The sequence below is a fragment of the Protomyctophum parallelum genome (assembly GCF_964188405.1).
Source record: "Protomyctophum parallelum genome assembly, chromosome: 20".
Classification (NCBI taxonomy): Eukaryota; Metazoa; Chordata; class Actinopteri; order Myctophiformes; family Myctophidae; genus Protomyctophum; species Protomyctophum parallelum.
The window spans coordinates 27,969,722-27,983,827 of record NC_139718.1 but is presented as its reverse complement, the minus strand read 5'-3'; the positions used below and the strand labels follow the sequence as shown (position 1 = coordinate 27,983,827).

Sequence of the window (14,106 nt, the reverse complement as noted above, 5' to 3'; positions counted from 1 at the left end):
AGAAGCTGTACGTAGAACAAACAGTACGAGAGACAAAAACAATAACACTGACCTCATTTATTCCCCCATTTAGACATCTCTGCAAAAGATGGCTATTCAGCATTGCAGGGTCTCCGTGTTGCCTGAGTGCAAAGGAACAAGACACATTATTGTTATAATTATTATTACATAGACATATAAAAAGGATTTAAATAAAACACAATCAGTAGAATCCCAGCGTTGCTGCACATCAAAGGACCACAGATGTTAAGATCAATTATTAAGCACTAATATGTGGACTGGAGGAGACATATTAACTCATAAACCTGTAATTAACATTCACAGCAGCACAGACGGCTTAAGTTTCCAATAAAGTGTTATGACACCCTGTACCAATGACAAGGGCAGTTACTGTGTGTCTGCTTTCAATGTCTTATAAAGTGTCTTAAGATGAGCTCAGCAGAATCTGCGGTGCCTCCCCGGACTAATGACCCACTGGCCGACTGATCCAGTTTTAAATTGCACCTTCCTCTGCATCATGAAACCCCTCGCCTTTCCCTCTGTCACTGCGACACATCACTTTGGCTGGCTCTGAACCTCACTACAGACACTGCAATGACAAGCCGGGAGAGACTGCTAGACTACCACATACAATACAAAAGGAAGGGTATGCATAAATGCAGACAGTTGCAGATATATGCCCCTAAACAGTAGCCCTACGCAAAAGAGAGACACACAAGAAATTGGAATACATAGTACATACTTCCACATACAGTATATATATTTATGCACAGATGTATTTCAATGCAATATATAATATAATATAATATTTGATTAGGATCCCCATTTAAGTACAGCTATTTTTAACATTCAACCTGGTGTGCCTATTTTTGCATGCCATTGCCAATAGGTGCGTCTGTAGTTTACTTAACTTTATATTAACAGACACTCATTACAAGCCAATGAGTCTTTGCAGGTTGTTGCGAATGCAATCAGCACTAACTATGAGACCTAGCAGAACATGTCTGTCTGTCTGTGTGTCACGCTGTAACACCACCCGCCCGCCACCAGAGGGCGCAGCTGTATCACACACAAGAAAACACACACGCACACACACGCACACACACACACAAAAACGTTACTTTAAAAAAGACTTAAAAAGAAAAAACGTTTAAAAAAACGTAAAAAAAAAAAAAAAACATGCACGCACGCACGCACACAAAAAAATTACTTACAAAAACGTAACTTAAAAAACCTTAACTTAAAAAAATATATTTTTTTTTTTTTTTTTTTTTAAGTACGTAATTTATTCGAATTGTTGTTATTGCAATTTACGAGCTGCGTTCGCTTCCCGTGTTCGCGCGTCTTACTTGTAATGTACTGTACGCTATGAGACAGGTGTATCTAATACAACTATACTACACACAACCCCCCCAGACAGATTATACTAAACCTATTAAGGGAATAATAATTTGACATTGACCTGTGCTCAACTGTAATACTGACCTCTAGACTTGCTTGGCTTGTTCAGCCATAACGTTAAGCATACTTAAACGTATATGTTATTTGTTCCTGTGGGCGAGGGTCTCATGAATCATCAGCAGCAACTTGCAATGGGCCTGGTCTACAAGATTCGCTACACCACTAACTTCTACGACACCCATACATCTCAAAATATACCTCCTTAATATCAACGAAGTCCACAATCACAACACCAGAGGGAGTTCAACAAACCACATCCAACCCAGATTCCGCTCAAACAAGGGGTTAAATTAGTTTTGCTCCTATGCCACTAAAATGTGGAACGCCCTACCAACAGCCATAAAGAAATGTGAATCCCTAGACTCCTGGACCCTGTAAAAAGTCCCATCCCCCCTATTTCTCCATACTGTACACGTTTCTCCCTATTTTTACTTTCTTTAACTGTATACGTATAATGATGATTTCCTTTTTTTTAAGTGTATATTTGTAGGTCTTTCTTGACCCTGATGTAACCAAGTCATAGTGCTTTTTCTGGTTTTATCCTCGTGGCAGTTTTTGTATTGACCTGTACTTAAGTATTTCAATCAATCAATCAATACATTTTTCCTGGGTGGCTGGTGGCAGCTTAGTATTAATTTATGGCACAAGACATTACACACTAATACACAGTGAAACTGACCAATTTGTATGGTTCTTTACCATCTTTGGTCATACAACACATTTAGGACCGTGTTTTCTAGGCGTACTGTCCTGACTCCTGATGGTTGCTGTGCATTTACTGAGTTCCTGTGACCAGCATTCGGTTAAAAGCGTTATCTTTTTTTTTTTATATTATTTTTAGGACAGGTTCAAAGTGCATCAGCATCCCTCATACATTTCCCAGTAGCTATTCACAGTGCAAAATGGTGATTGTTTATTACACATTCTGTTTTCACTCAATGGAACACATTGATGTTTTGCTGCTTTGTACTATTTTGAAGAACCTGTACTGCTTGGTGATGACAAATTCAAAACATTTTGGATAAATTCACCATGCTGACATAACATTAATAAATGCTACATTTGCTGCATTGAAAGCAAAAGGGAAAAAAATGTAATTAATTTATAGTACCCATCGAATGTGTCATGATTGAGTAGGCTATACATTAGGCTGCTGTTATTAAGGTACACAGTTTGAAAAACAGACCACTTATACGTTCAAATGTCCGAATGGAAATGGAATGCGGAATCAATCGAATGTTCATTATACTCTCAGGTAACATGGAAAGAAAACAAATGACTACCCGGCTGTATGTTAGGATAGCTCTTATTTGCAGGCGGTAAGGAACTCATTAATCACTGACCAGAGGTTTTAAAAGCCTGACATGCACCCCTGTGGGTTGGCACTTGGCAGGCTGAAAGCATACATTTGCTTACTTGTTTTTCACTCCACAAGAGAGGATGTTAAGCTGTAGAATTCCTGATGCGTTTGGGATCTGGTCATTGATGTATGGTAAGGTTTGTTAGACAATGTATTATCATTCCCTAATGCAAATAAATAATACACAGACAAGAGATTTCCTCCTCATGGTCTTGGCACTAATCCTCCAACAGGCAGGCCCTGCTCGGGTCGTCATTACAGTCACACAAGCATGATGATTCACCCGATTCAAGTGCAGTAAAAGGATTTTTTTATGTCAACATGATGAATTCCCTCAAAGTGAATAATCGTTCTGTATTATGCACTATTCTAGGGAGTCTACCAGTCTTCTTAAAACATACAATATACTGGCCATAATATTAATACAGCGGCCACGAAGCCTTGGGTCCCATGAATCATTAATTCAGCAATAAATAAATAAATCACAGCTTTATGACAGCCCGCTATATACTGTATGTACACTACATATTATTGCCAATTTCAACATGGTTATGATTATTTGAAAAGGTTCTTGTTTTAAATAAAACACTGAGAACAAAAAAGAAACATTCATGTGCCTTGACTTCCCGGTGTCCTGGCAACTGTAACGATATAGGGGGTAAGACAACCATTGTGAGCCATTATTCTTTGGCTCATGGACATAATTTATAACATCTCACATGCTGTGAGCTGTGAGGCCTATAAATGCCCAGAGTTATGAGCCACAGCTCATATACATCCTATACAGGATCTCCTCACTGGTCAACAAAAACACCTTGAAGACCCTAACAGGAGCCCTCGTACAAGGTTTCTTCGATTATGCATGCACCTCCTGGTACCACAGAACCTCTAGTCTAAGGCCCTTAAAACAAGGCTCCAGACCTCCCAAAACAAACTGGTCAGGCTACTACTTGGCCTCCCGAACCCACCTCACCCCTGCCCACTTTGACAGACTGGAATGGCTTAGGGTTGACGGCAGAGTACAGCATCTTGCAATGGGTCTGGTCCACAAAATTCGCTACACCACCAAGATACCCAATACCCATGTACCTACCTAAATACTTCCTTAATGTCAATGAAGTCCACACCCACAACACCAGAGGGAGTTCAATAAACCATGTGCAACCCAGACTCTGCACAAACAAGCGACTAACTTAATTTTGCTCCTATGACAAAGGGCATCTACGGACGGCTGCAAATCGAAACTGGCCCCCGTAAAATTCCCCCTCACTGTATGTTTCTTTTCCCCTTTTACCTTTTACCTATGATGATTTCCTGTTTTGACTATATAGTTGTGTATATTCGTACGTCTCTAAATGTTTTGATGAATTGAAAATGGTGGGCCCTATTGTGAACAAGTGTAATGCTTTATGGTGTCGTCCACTCACAGTTAACAGTTTTTGTATTGAGTTGTACTTGAAATGTACTGTAATTCTGCAAACTGTTAATCAATCAATCAATCAAGCAGCTAGTACAGTATACATTACTGTAGGTTTAAGTTACCCAACTAAGTAACCTAAGGTCACGTGCACGTATCCGCCTAGGTGACAGCAGACTGCTGGGCAAGTGCTGGCACTCTGGCATGGGGGAATCAGATCAACATATGGAATGAATTCTGTACTGGCCATATATGGAGCATGTCTTGAGTGTACAGGGTTTGATGTGATCAGATCAGGAATGTCAGAACAGGTCAACTCAGCTCCATATATGGAGATCTAAGGGTGGTAGCGGGGGCAGTGTCTAGAGTGTACAGGGTTTGATGAGGGCCCAGGTAGGTTTCGGCTGGTAGCCGGGCGCGGCTGCACTAATAACTTTGGGGCAGGCCCGTCTAGAGTTTAAAATGGACAGGTATCAGTCAAAAGGGAGACATCGAAGAGGAAGGATGGATGGGGAAGGATCAACATATGGAATGTCAGAAGAGGTCAGCTCCATATATGGAGATCTAAGGGTTTGAGATCAGATGAACAGTTGCTGGCCAATATTGATGACATCAGGGATCTCCATATATGGGCATTCCCATATTTGGGCTTAATATTGATGACATGATCTCCATCCCTGATGATGTCACATGATGTCACGAGGCATAACCCTATTGACCAACTAACCAACGGACTGACTGACGGGAAATGCTTCGATTTCATAGTAAATGTGACTTGCGGTCGCAATAAACATTTGGCAGTGGACGTCTCTGGAGAATTGTGCTATCATCCTCCTCATTAGTACTGGACTAATTCATGTGAGGGTACAGGGCAAAATGTGAAAATAGATGGGCAATTAGGTTTCCACAGATGTTGATGGGCATTCCTGCAACAGCTGGGCATTCCTGCAACAGCTGCTGCTGCTCATCTCGAATTATAGGCTGGTATCATCATCTCTCAGGTGTGAATGAATTTAGAACCGTGTCCACTCAATCAAGCCTCTCCATCCTTCCCTGTTAGCTAGACACAGGTGAACTTTAAAGAGGGTGGGGGGGTGCAAGAGAGTTTTAATGGTGTCACACTACAGAGTTGGGTTGGGAAGGACAGAAGAGGAGAAAGTGTGTGCATTATGTGTACTTCAGTGTGTCTGTGTGGGATTATGCAAGTGAGAGAGAGAGATAGATGAAACCTCTTTGGGTAATTTATTCTGCTGTCACTGTACAATCCTCAGGGGTGATTTAATTCATAGTGAAAAGATGCAATATGGGTCCATTTTACAATCTGACAAATCAACACTAAGGATTTTACTGTGTCTGAGAGGCATGGCACATGTGCTGCATGCGCAGCCTCTCTCTTGCCTCCACACTCCCACGCTGTGTCACTCTTCACTTGAAATTACTGGACTCCATCATCAGAGATCACATGGATACTCTCACACATGGTTGGTTGGATACCCCCTTCACTGAAGGGGGCATCCAACCAACCATGTGCGAGAGCCTTCACTACATCCCAGCATCCTTTTTTGCAATTGAATCAGCAACAACACAACTACATTTTATTTTTCAATAATAAAAACAAAATACAAATTTTCAATTAAAACTTAAATTAACTTAAAACAATTAAAACTTAAAACAGAATCTAGTTGAAACTACTGGTGTTCTGTACAGGGTTTTAATCCATCTCAGGACCAGAGTTGGATGTCACCCCCTTTCTTTCCTGTCACTCTCTCCACCGGATTTGAACCTATAGGTCTCCCACGTCTACACTAGTACACCTCAGCCAAAGGATATAGGCTGGTCTTCATGCAGAGATACTCTGCTAGACTGCTACAGTACATTCACCCCATAACCCCCACCCCACCACGAAATCGAGTCCCCACCGCAACCACCTGGATTCCAAACTGGGTTTCTCACATGGAAAACCAAACATCTACCACTACCACTCATCCAATGGGGCATACCAGTGATACCACTTTGGCCAAGGGACAGATTAGATTTCTTGTCTACAGCTAGGGCATTTCTGTGGGGCAGAAAAGGGCAAAAAGCTGGAAGTTAGGGAGCAGAGATGGTGGCACAAGGTCAGGGACAGGGATCACTATTTCTTTGAATATGGGGTGCTGATAATGTCTTCCATTCTGGTCTAATAACTGTAATAACTCATTTTAGAACGACATGTCATGTGAAATCCTCATGGATGGGGAGAACGACATACAGGAGAAAGGTGGACAACTCTCTCTCTCTCACACACACGCACGCACGCAGGCAGGCAGATCAACAGACAGACAAGAGGGCAGGCCCAACTTGCCCAAGTTCAACATGATTCAAATTATGGAAGCTATTTTCTGAAGCAACAGTACCACCTACTGCTATTAATCAATCAGCACAAGTAAAGAGGCAAGTAGAGAGAAAGAGAGAGAGAGAGAGAGAGAGAGAGAGAGAGAGAGAGAGAGGCGCTGAATACTTGTTTTAATCCCTCTTGATTCTTGAGAAAACAAGTTTTTCGGTACTGCTAGCTGAATCATAATCAATTGACCACCAATTTCAAGACTATACAATAACACCAATCACTGAAGAATAATTTTTAACACAACACACGTTGTTATTGTTATATCCTATGCGCTACAAATTATGGCAGAAGATCCGAACAAATAGCATGTTTTGACCTGTACAGAAAAATAAACAATAAAGACCATAACTTGAACATACTCACGTAATGTAACTGTGAGGGGCGGGGACAAGACACTAACCGGAAGACGACTGACTGTTAGAAAAATACACTGTTACAAACATGGCGTGCTTGCTGGCTAGCCCTTACGAACCAATGTTAACGTGGAAGACTAAACGCTACACACTGCTATACTATTTTATTATAGCAATATGTCTGACGTCTCAGAAAGTCTCGGCTAAACGGGACAGTCTCAGAGACATTACTGACGGGAACTGGGAGGAAATCTTGTCAGGAGAATGGATGATTGAATTGTGAGTTCCATGCTAACGATAAGTGCTAACTAAATGATCAGCTAAGGTGGTTACATGGCTAGCTGTGTAGTAGGGCTAGCTGTGTAGCAACATTGGCTAGGCTAACCGTTAATCTGATGATATGATTTTTTCCCCAGGTCTCTGCAGGCTTCCAGTCTGAAATATGTTATTATTATTCTTATTAGTCTTATCTTGAATTGTCTTGTCCTGTTATCTTGCAGAGTAAATCTAAGCTCCATGTCTAGTTTACTATATAACAGTGACTGTGATAGCAAATGTCTAGTAATGTTGACAGTTAAGTTGACAGCAAAATAGCTAACATTAGCAATTATGAATATTATTGTTGTCAATCCATATTGCATTTTGTTAAGACTGATGCCTATGATCATTCCGTTTTATTTGGATTGTCAAACTGTTACAGTTAGTGAATGTTGTTTGGTTGCACCAACTCATAAATCTTTCCCCAGTTTTGCCCCCTGGTGCCCTGCATGCCAGCAACTCCAGTCTGTGTGGAATGACTTTGCGGACTGGGGGGACGACATGGGGGTCAACATAGCCAAAGTGGATGTTACAGAACAACCTGGTATGGCCTGAGTTACTTCTCTTTTCTTGGCTGTAATTTGATCCTTGCATTCCCTAACCGTGTAGAAGTGGGTGCATGATCTAAGACTTACCCTCAGTACTCTACATTGAAACACTAACATCAGCCAATGCTTTTGTAGCTACTATAATCAGAATAACATAGCCTGTTATTTCTCGGTTTTGTTATGAGTCAAATGTTGCTTCCTGCACTGTAACATTGCAACTCTCCTCCCCCTGTAAGGTTTGAGCGGTCGATTCATCATCACCTCACTTCCTACCATTTACCAGTAAGTTCTCTGGTATATTGTGGTTATGTCATTTCCCCTTTTCACTCCATAGAGTTCCACTAAGACACTTTTACTACTTTATAGAATATTGAAATGAGAAAATGTGTTGTGTAGGCTAAACTAGTGCCGCAGAAATGTCACCCACTTTTTCTCTACACCTGTAAACCTGTGATGTTTAAAGCTTAGTTTCCTCATTGCTAGAGGGATACATTATTTCCAATGGTAGCAATTTATGTTTAAAAGCTGCATAGCATATTTGTAACTCCTGTTTTCTTTGGTTGATTTTTTAACACTTAAACCCTGTAGTCTTAGAGAAACAGACTTGAGTTACAACAGTATTTGGACCGCTACACCAAATGTCTTTGCCAAGCTCAAAAGCAATGCAACAGACTACTTTTTTCTGACCGATATTTTCTGTCTACACCAAATATCTTGTGCTGCATTTATATCTACTATTTTGTATTTTTGGCAAATGAATAGGCAGGTGGTTAATCACAACATATCACAATTTTTTCCAATATCATAATCATTCAGCCCGTTTCCTTCTCATCTGACTGACAAGTGCATATCTCCCCATTTAAATCCCCCATTAACTTTTTTACATTAAGTCAATGATGGTCTGTAGAGTTGTAGATTGCTGTCAGACTAACAAGTAAATGTTTATTGTTTACATGGATATAATTCAAACTAATGACTTGTCATTTTGTTCTATTCTATAATTATTTGTCGGGGTTGTATTCTATAATTCTATTTCTTTCTCTCACTGTATGTCCCTGTGTACTATTTTAGTTGCAAAGATGGAGTGTTCCGGAAGTACCAAGGGGCACGCACTAAAGATGACTTTCTTAGCTTCATTGATGAGCAGAAATGGCAGACGGTTGAGCCCATTTCCTCTTGGTTTGGGCCATCTTCTTTTTTGTGAGTTCCCAACTTGACAGCAATTGGGATGCAATGTGTATTATAGTAGAAACTGATTTACTGTTATATTTTATATCGGATGCCAGTAACGTCCCTGCAACTGAGAATTGACAATGATTTCCCAAACTACAAACAATAGTTTCTTACTGTGTTGTCTTTGGTTTTGAGATCAGAACAAATTCACACAACTTATATGGTATTGTACCTTGTCTCTCAACTGCCTATTTTATACTACAGAGACTATGTAGCTATGTTAGCAAAAAAAGAATGACATGCTACTATTTCCTCTTTCTTTCCAGAATGAACTCAATGTCTGCTTTGTTCAAGCTCTCCATGTTTATTCGGGTAAGTGAGGTTTGAAGAATAGTTTGCTTGCCATAAAAGCCAAAGCATTGACAGGCAACATTGATGTGTATGTAGATTGTTGTCTATCTATAAATTGGGCACAGTCAGACCGATTGACTTAAAACTTGCTGACAATGGCGTGTGTATTACACACACGCCATTGTCAGCTAACCTGACACTGCCAGACGCTGCCTTAGCTCACGCTGATTGGTTCGGTACGGAATGGATCGGTGTTAGCTGAACTCCCTGAGAGATCCCAGATGGAAGCTGTGTTGGGGAACATGGTTACCCAATACCGCCCCCATCTGGCAGCGTCAGGTTAATTGTCAGCTAGTTTTAAGTCAATTGGTCGCCAAAAATACAAAATGGTATATATAAATGCAGCACAAGAACACTCCCTTTTGAGTGTTCTTAGGCACTGGAAACGTGGGAAGTAGTCTTTCTTTTGTCCACTAATCACACAATCTAAAATATATCTGACCATAAACACTTTTGAACATCCATGCGGCTCTATTCAGTGGCAGTGCACTCTGTCTATATATCTCTTGTTTTATTTCTCTGACACAAGCATGCACCATATGAGAAACGTCAGCGAGTGATTAAAAGGCATTTGTTTCAAATAGACTATCCTGACCTGCCGTGAGCAATGGTGTGCAACTGTGATGTATTTCACCCCTCAAATTTTGGTTTCAATGTCTGTTCATGTTAGTGGCCATGTCCCAACCAGGCTCTCCGTCTGTGTGCAGAGATATTCTGAAGAACTTGTTCACTCACTCCTAGTTAATTTGATTGTTTCAGGCTAGTCTGTACTTGACAGGCGACGCTACATATCAGTACAGTTTAGTGTGATTCTGAGTATTTAATAAAACATTTTCAAATGTGTATATACCGTATGCACACATGCTTGTGTAATGCGTATGTCCCCCCCAGCCCTGCCAGCACACTTATTTGCACAGGCAAGTGCTTTTGAGACCTTTGTGTCAACCCCCCCCCCCATTTCTTGACAGACCAATGTTTGCTACCCGTTACTTAGTATAATCTGTTTTCCTCCCATCCAGCGTTGTCATAACTACATGACAGATCAGTTGGGGATTCCTGTCTGGGGCTCATACATTATCTTTGGTTTAGCCACACTCTTCTCTGGCCTAGCCTTGGGATTGGTGAGTTATTCTATAATACTTGAAGCAAAATTGTGTCAAAATATATTGATGTCCATCCACAGACAAATGCACATCCGATACACAATATAATTCTTGTCTTTTCAGATACTGGTATTCATTGCAGATTACGTCTTCCCTTCACGGCGATTTTCCTCTCCTGACTACTATCAGAGTGAGTGTGAATGTCCATGCCTTGTTTACACTTTAGATTATATTCTATATAAATTCTGGAGGAAAATGCCTCCATCTTGCAGTCTGTCTGTTGATGCAAAGTTAGTTGTGACAAAGGTAAATATTGCTTGATATGACTATGGCAAAAATGCTTATTAATATGAAAATGATTTTGAAAACAATCTGGTATCTCTATTTGTATTGTATTCTTCAAATGTCTCCGCAGAGAAACAAACCACAGATCAAGCTAGGCTAATCCAGCAGCAACAGGAGGAGCATGAGGCGGATGCAGACGCAGAGGAAGATGACGATGATGAAGACGAAGAAGAGGACGGGGATCCGGATGAAGTCTGGCGGAGGAGGAGGAGAGGCTCCCCGGAGGGCCACCCCGAACCCAAGGGGCAAGCCTTCCCTGACGAGGCCCTGAGGAAGAGGGTGGTGGGCAACCGCGAGGAAGAGGAGGACACCTAGAGGCCTGTGAGGGCTAACCACAGATGGCCCCTTAACTCCCCTTTTGAGAAGAGCAGTGGAGTATGGAGTCAGAGGAGGCTTTGATCCTCGGCAGCAGTGTTTACAGCAGGGAACTGGCAAAGCTCCCATCCCAGGCCAACCCTTCCTCCCTTGGGCCCCTGGCAATGCCTTGCTTCTTTACCTCTCTTTCCATCCTTCCCTCTCCTTTGCCTCCGTTTGTCGCTGAGGGCACATTAGACTTGGGATGACCGCTCTCACTCACCAGCTGAGCTGCAGGCTCTGCCCTGGAGAAGCAAACACTCCCAACACTTGGATTTCCCTCTTTATTATTTTTCTTTTAGAAAACAAATAGCCAGTGTGGGATTTGGGGAATGAAGTTTGGTAGAGTTGGATTTAGCAACTTTATGTTTATCCTATGCATCTTTTTGTGTGTGTGTCATTTTGTTTCTCTCTGTTGAAATATTCGACTTGTCTTGCATTTGGGTAACATTTTGTTGCGTTTTATTTGCCGTCTAATGTATGCTTGTGTTTCTTTGTTTTTTACATCGCAGATATTAAAGAAGTCTACATTTCTTGTAAACAAAGTCCACCTTTACCGTGTATCCTGCTATTGTGAGGCACTGTTGTGCTCAGGATTGCACTTTTAGTGTATATGCAGTGGGGTGGCTGGCTGCGTCATTTTAATACGGGAATGTGGCAAAAAATCTAGTCCCTATGTTTTTATAATCTTGTGTGAAGTGTGCATGGTGTCATGAGAGGGTGTGCGTGTGATTCATGAATTTTGGGTCAGGGACCCTTCTATCGCAGTTCTATGCTTAGCAATCACCAAGATGTTGACTTGGATTGAGAAACACTGCTGCTCTTTAAACAGTGTTAAACAGGTAAATATGTAGCCATTGTGTGATCTATCCATATGGATCTATCACCCTGATCAATTGATAATCACACAGTGGGAGTTGCATTTCATTTGGACTCTCCGTATCAAAGAACGTAAATTGGAGATGTGCCATCAGAAAGGCCTACATTGCATGTCATTACAACATCAGTTATGGAAGCATATTCAGGGACCCTGGCTCTGTAAAAAATACATTTAATATATAAAGTTTGTAGTGAGGTTTGGCAAAGCTGCCCTCAAGTTGCTGTTCTTGCTTGATAAATGAAATGGCAAGTGGACCAGAACAATGTTATCCCAAGGAGAGAGGGAATCAATTAGCATACAGTACCAGTAAACCAATGCTTCCAGTTGGGTCTGTGTTTAGCTTTAAAAAAGAATGCACTGTTGGAAAGCATGGTAACTAGCATCTGGCTGGCATAGAGGTAAAACACCCACCCACCACGGAGGCCATGGTTATATTCGCAGCAGTGGTGACTCCTGTCCAACAAACAATTGGAAGTGTTTGTGGGTGGGAAAAGGGTAGGAGATTATGTCCTCGTTGCTGCATTAGTGATTCCTGCTGGTTGGTCTGGGGCTGGTCACCTGTTCAGTGGTGAGGGGAACTGGGGAAGATGCATTTATTTTCTCTGTGTGAAACTGTTTGGTGAAAAGAAGTGGCCGGTGTTTGTATGTGTTTATTGTAATTGTTGGAGGAACATGGTAGTTGTGTACACCTTGCCATGCCAACAGTGGGGGTTGGAAGCAACAGTGACTGTAGTGTAGGGAATTGGCATCAACTAAATGGGGAGAAACTGTCAAAAGAAAGCCACAGTAACCTATTTTATGTTGGCTCCAACCTTGTTTGTACCGAGCACCATTTTACCCACCCACTGGTTTCTCGTTAACTCATCAGCAGTTAATCTTCTTTTACACTAACTGTTGAGAACGTCCATTTCACTTGAATGACAACGCCTGTGTTTTTTGTTTAGTTTTTTTTAAACCAGAAAGGTACAATGTTTGACCAATGTCCATTAGACATTTTGCTCTACTTATAATCATGCTTAGGATGAGACTTGCAAAATTGTTCATGATTTCTATTCTATTAAAGAAATTTTAATTTTGGTGATGGTTGAAATAATCATTAACCTATAAACTAGCCATGGCTTGTAGCTTTCACAACTAGTTTGGGTGCATTAAGGCTTATTTTTTATATTCTGTTGCCATGTTGCTATGTTGCTCGAGTGAAATTGCGTATTTTCAGATGGTGTGTTAATTTCCGTTGAGTGACAGTCATGCAACAAAGAATGAAGTAAGCCTGAGCCTTACTGTGTGAACAACATTTCTCTCAATAAAGACTCTTGAAACCAAATCAGTCCATCTGTCTCATTGCCATCTGTGTAAGCCCACATCTGAATTTTAAACAAGCTTACTCTGAATATTAACCAAGAATGAGCATAGCAATGTCATTTAAATCATATACAATCTGGATGTTAAACTTGAAGGTATACAAGATACCCTGTTATTACTAGGGCCCGTATTAGATGTTTTTTATAGGCCAAAATGTAAGTACATTCCACAAATAAGGCTTTATAGGACGAGTTGATATGTTTGGTTGTAAAGTGGGGTGTGATAGTATTGGATGAGATGTTTTTGTAAAGCATTCCCCATTGAAGATGTTTTCTGAAGCTTGCCCCCGTTTTCCCCAGTAGATGGCAATGTTGCACATACATTCCACCATGGACAATATCTACCTGCATACTATCCATACTCACAAAGTTTGCTATTTCAGAACAGAGTAATGTATGGGTGTATAACTGGTCCGTGTATTTTACGGCCATTTGAATTCTAATTTCGTATTTGACAAACAGTATTCAGAATACGGTTTGGTGTTCTGAAAACTGTTGGTCAAATATATAAATGGTAAATTAATTAATTCTGTTTCGAACACCAACGAAAATCTAGAATCGGGTTATATTTTCGTTTTAAATACCTATTTCTAAGTTTTTAATGAACAATTTCTAAACAGTATTCAGAAAACGAAC

General features: G+C 40.9%; 1 protein-coding gene across 1 annotated transcript; it reads left to right on the top strand.

Moving 5' to 3' along the window:
- The first annotated feature begins 7,011 nt into the window (after positions 1-7,011).
- tmx1 (thioredoxin-related transmembrane protein 1) lies at positions 7,012-13,433 on the top strand. The gene is made up of 8 exons (XM_083791531.1): positions 7,012-7,256; positions 7,724-7,839; positions 8,080-8,125; positions 8,915-9,043; positions 9,343-9,388; positions 10,447-10,548; positions 10,654-10,720; positions 10,946-13,433. The coding sequence occupies exons 1-8, from the start codon at positions 7,066-7,068 to the stop codon at positions 11,188-11,190; spliced, it is 942 nt and encodes a 313-aa protein (XP_083647657.1). The 5' UTR covers positions 7,012-7,065; the 3' UTR covers positions 11,191-13,433.
- Positions 13,434-14,106: the final 673 nt, after the last annotated feature.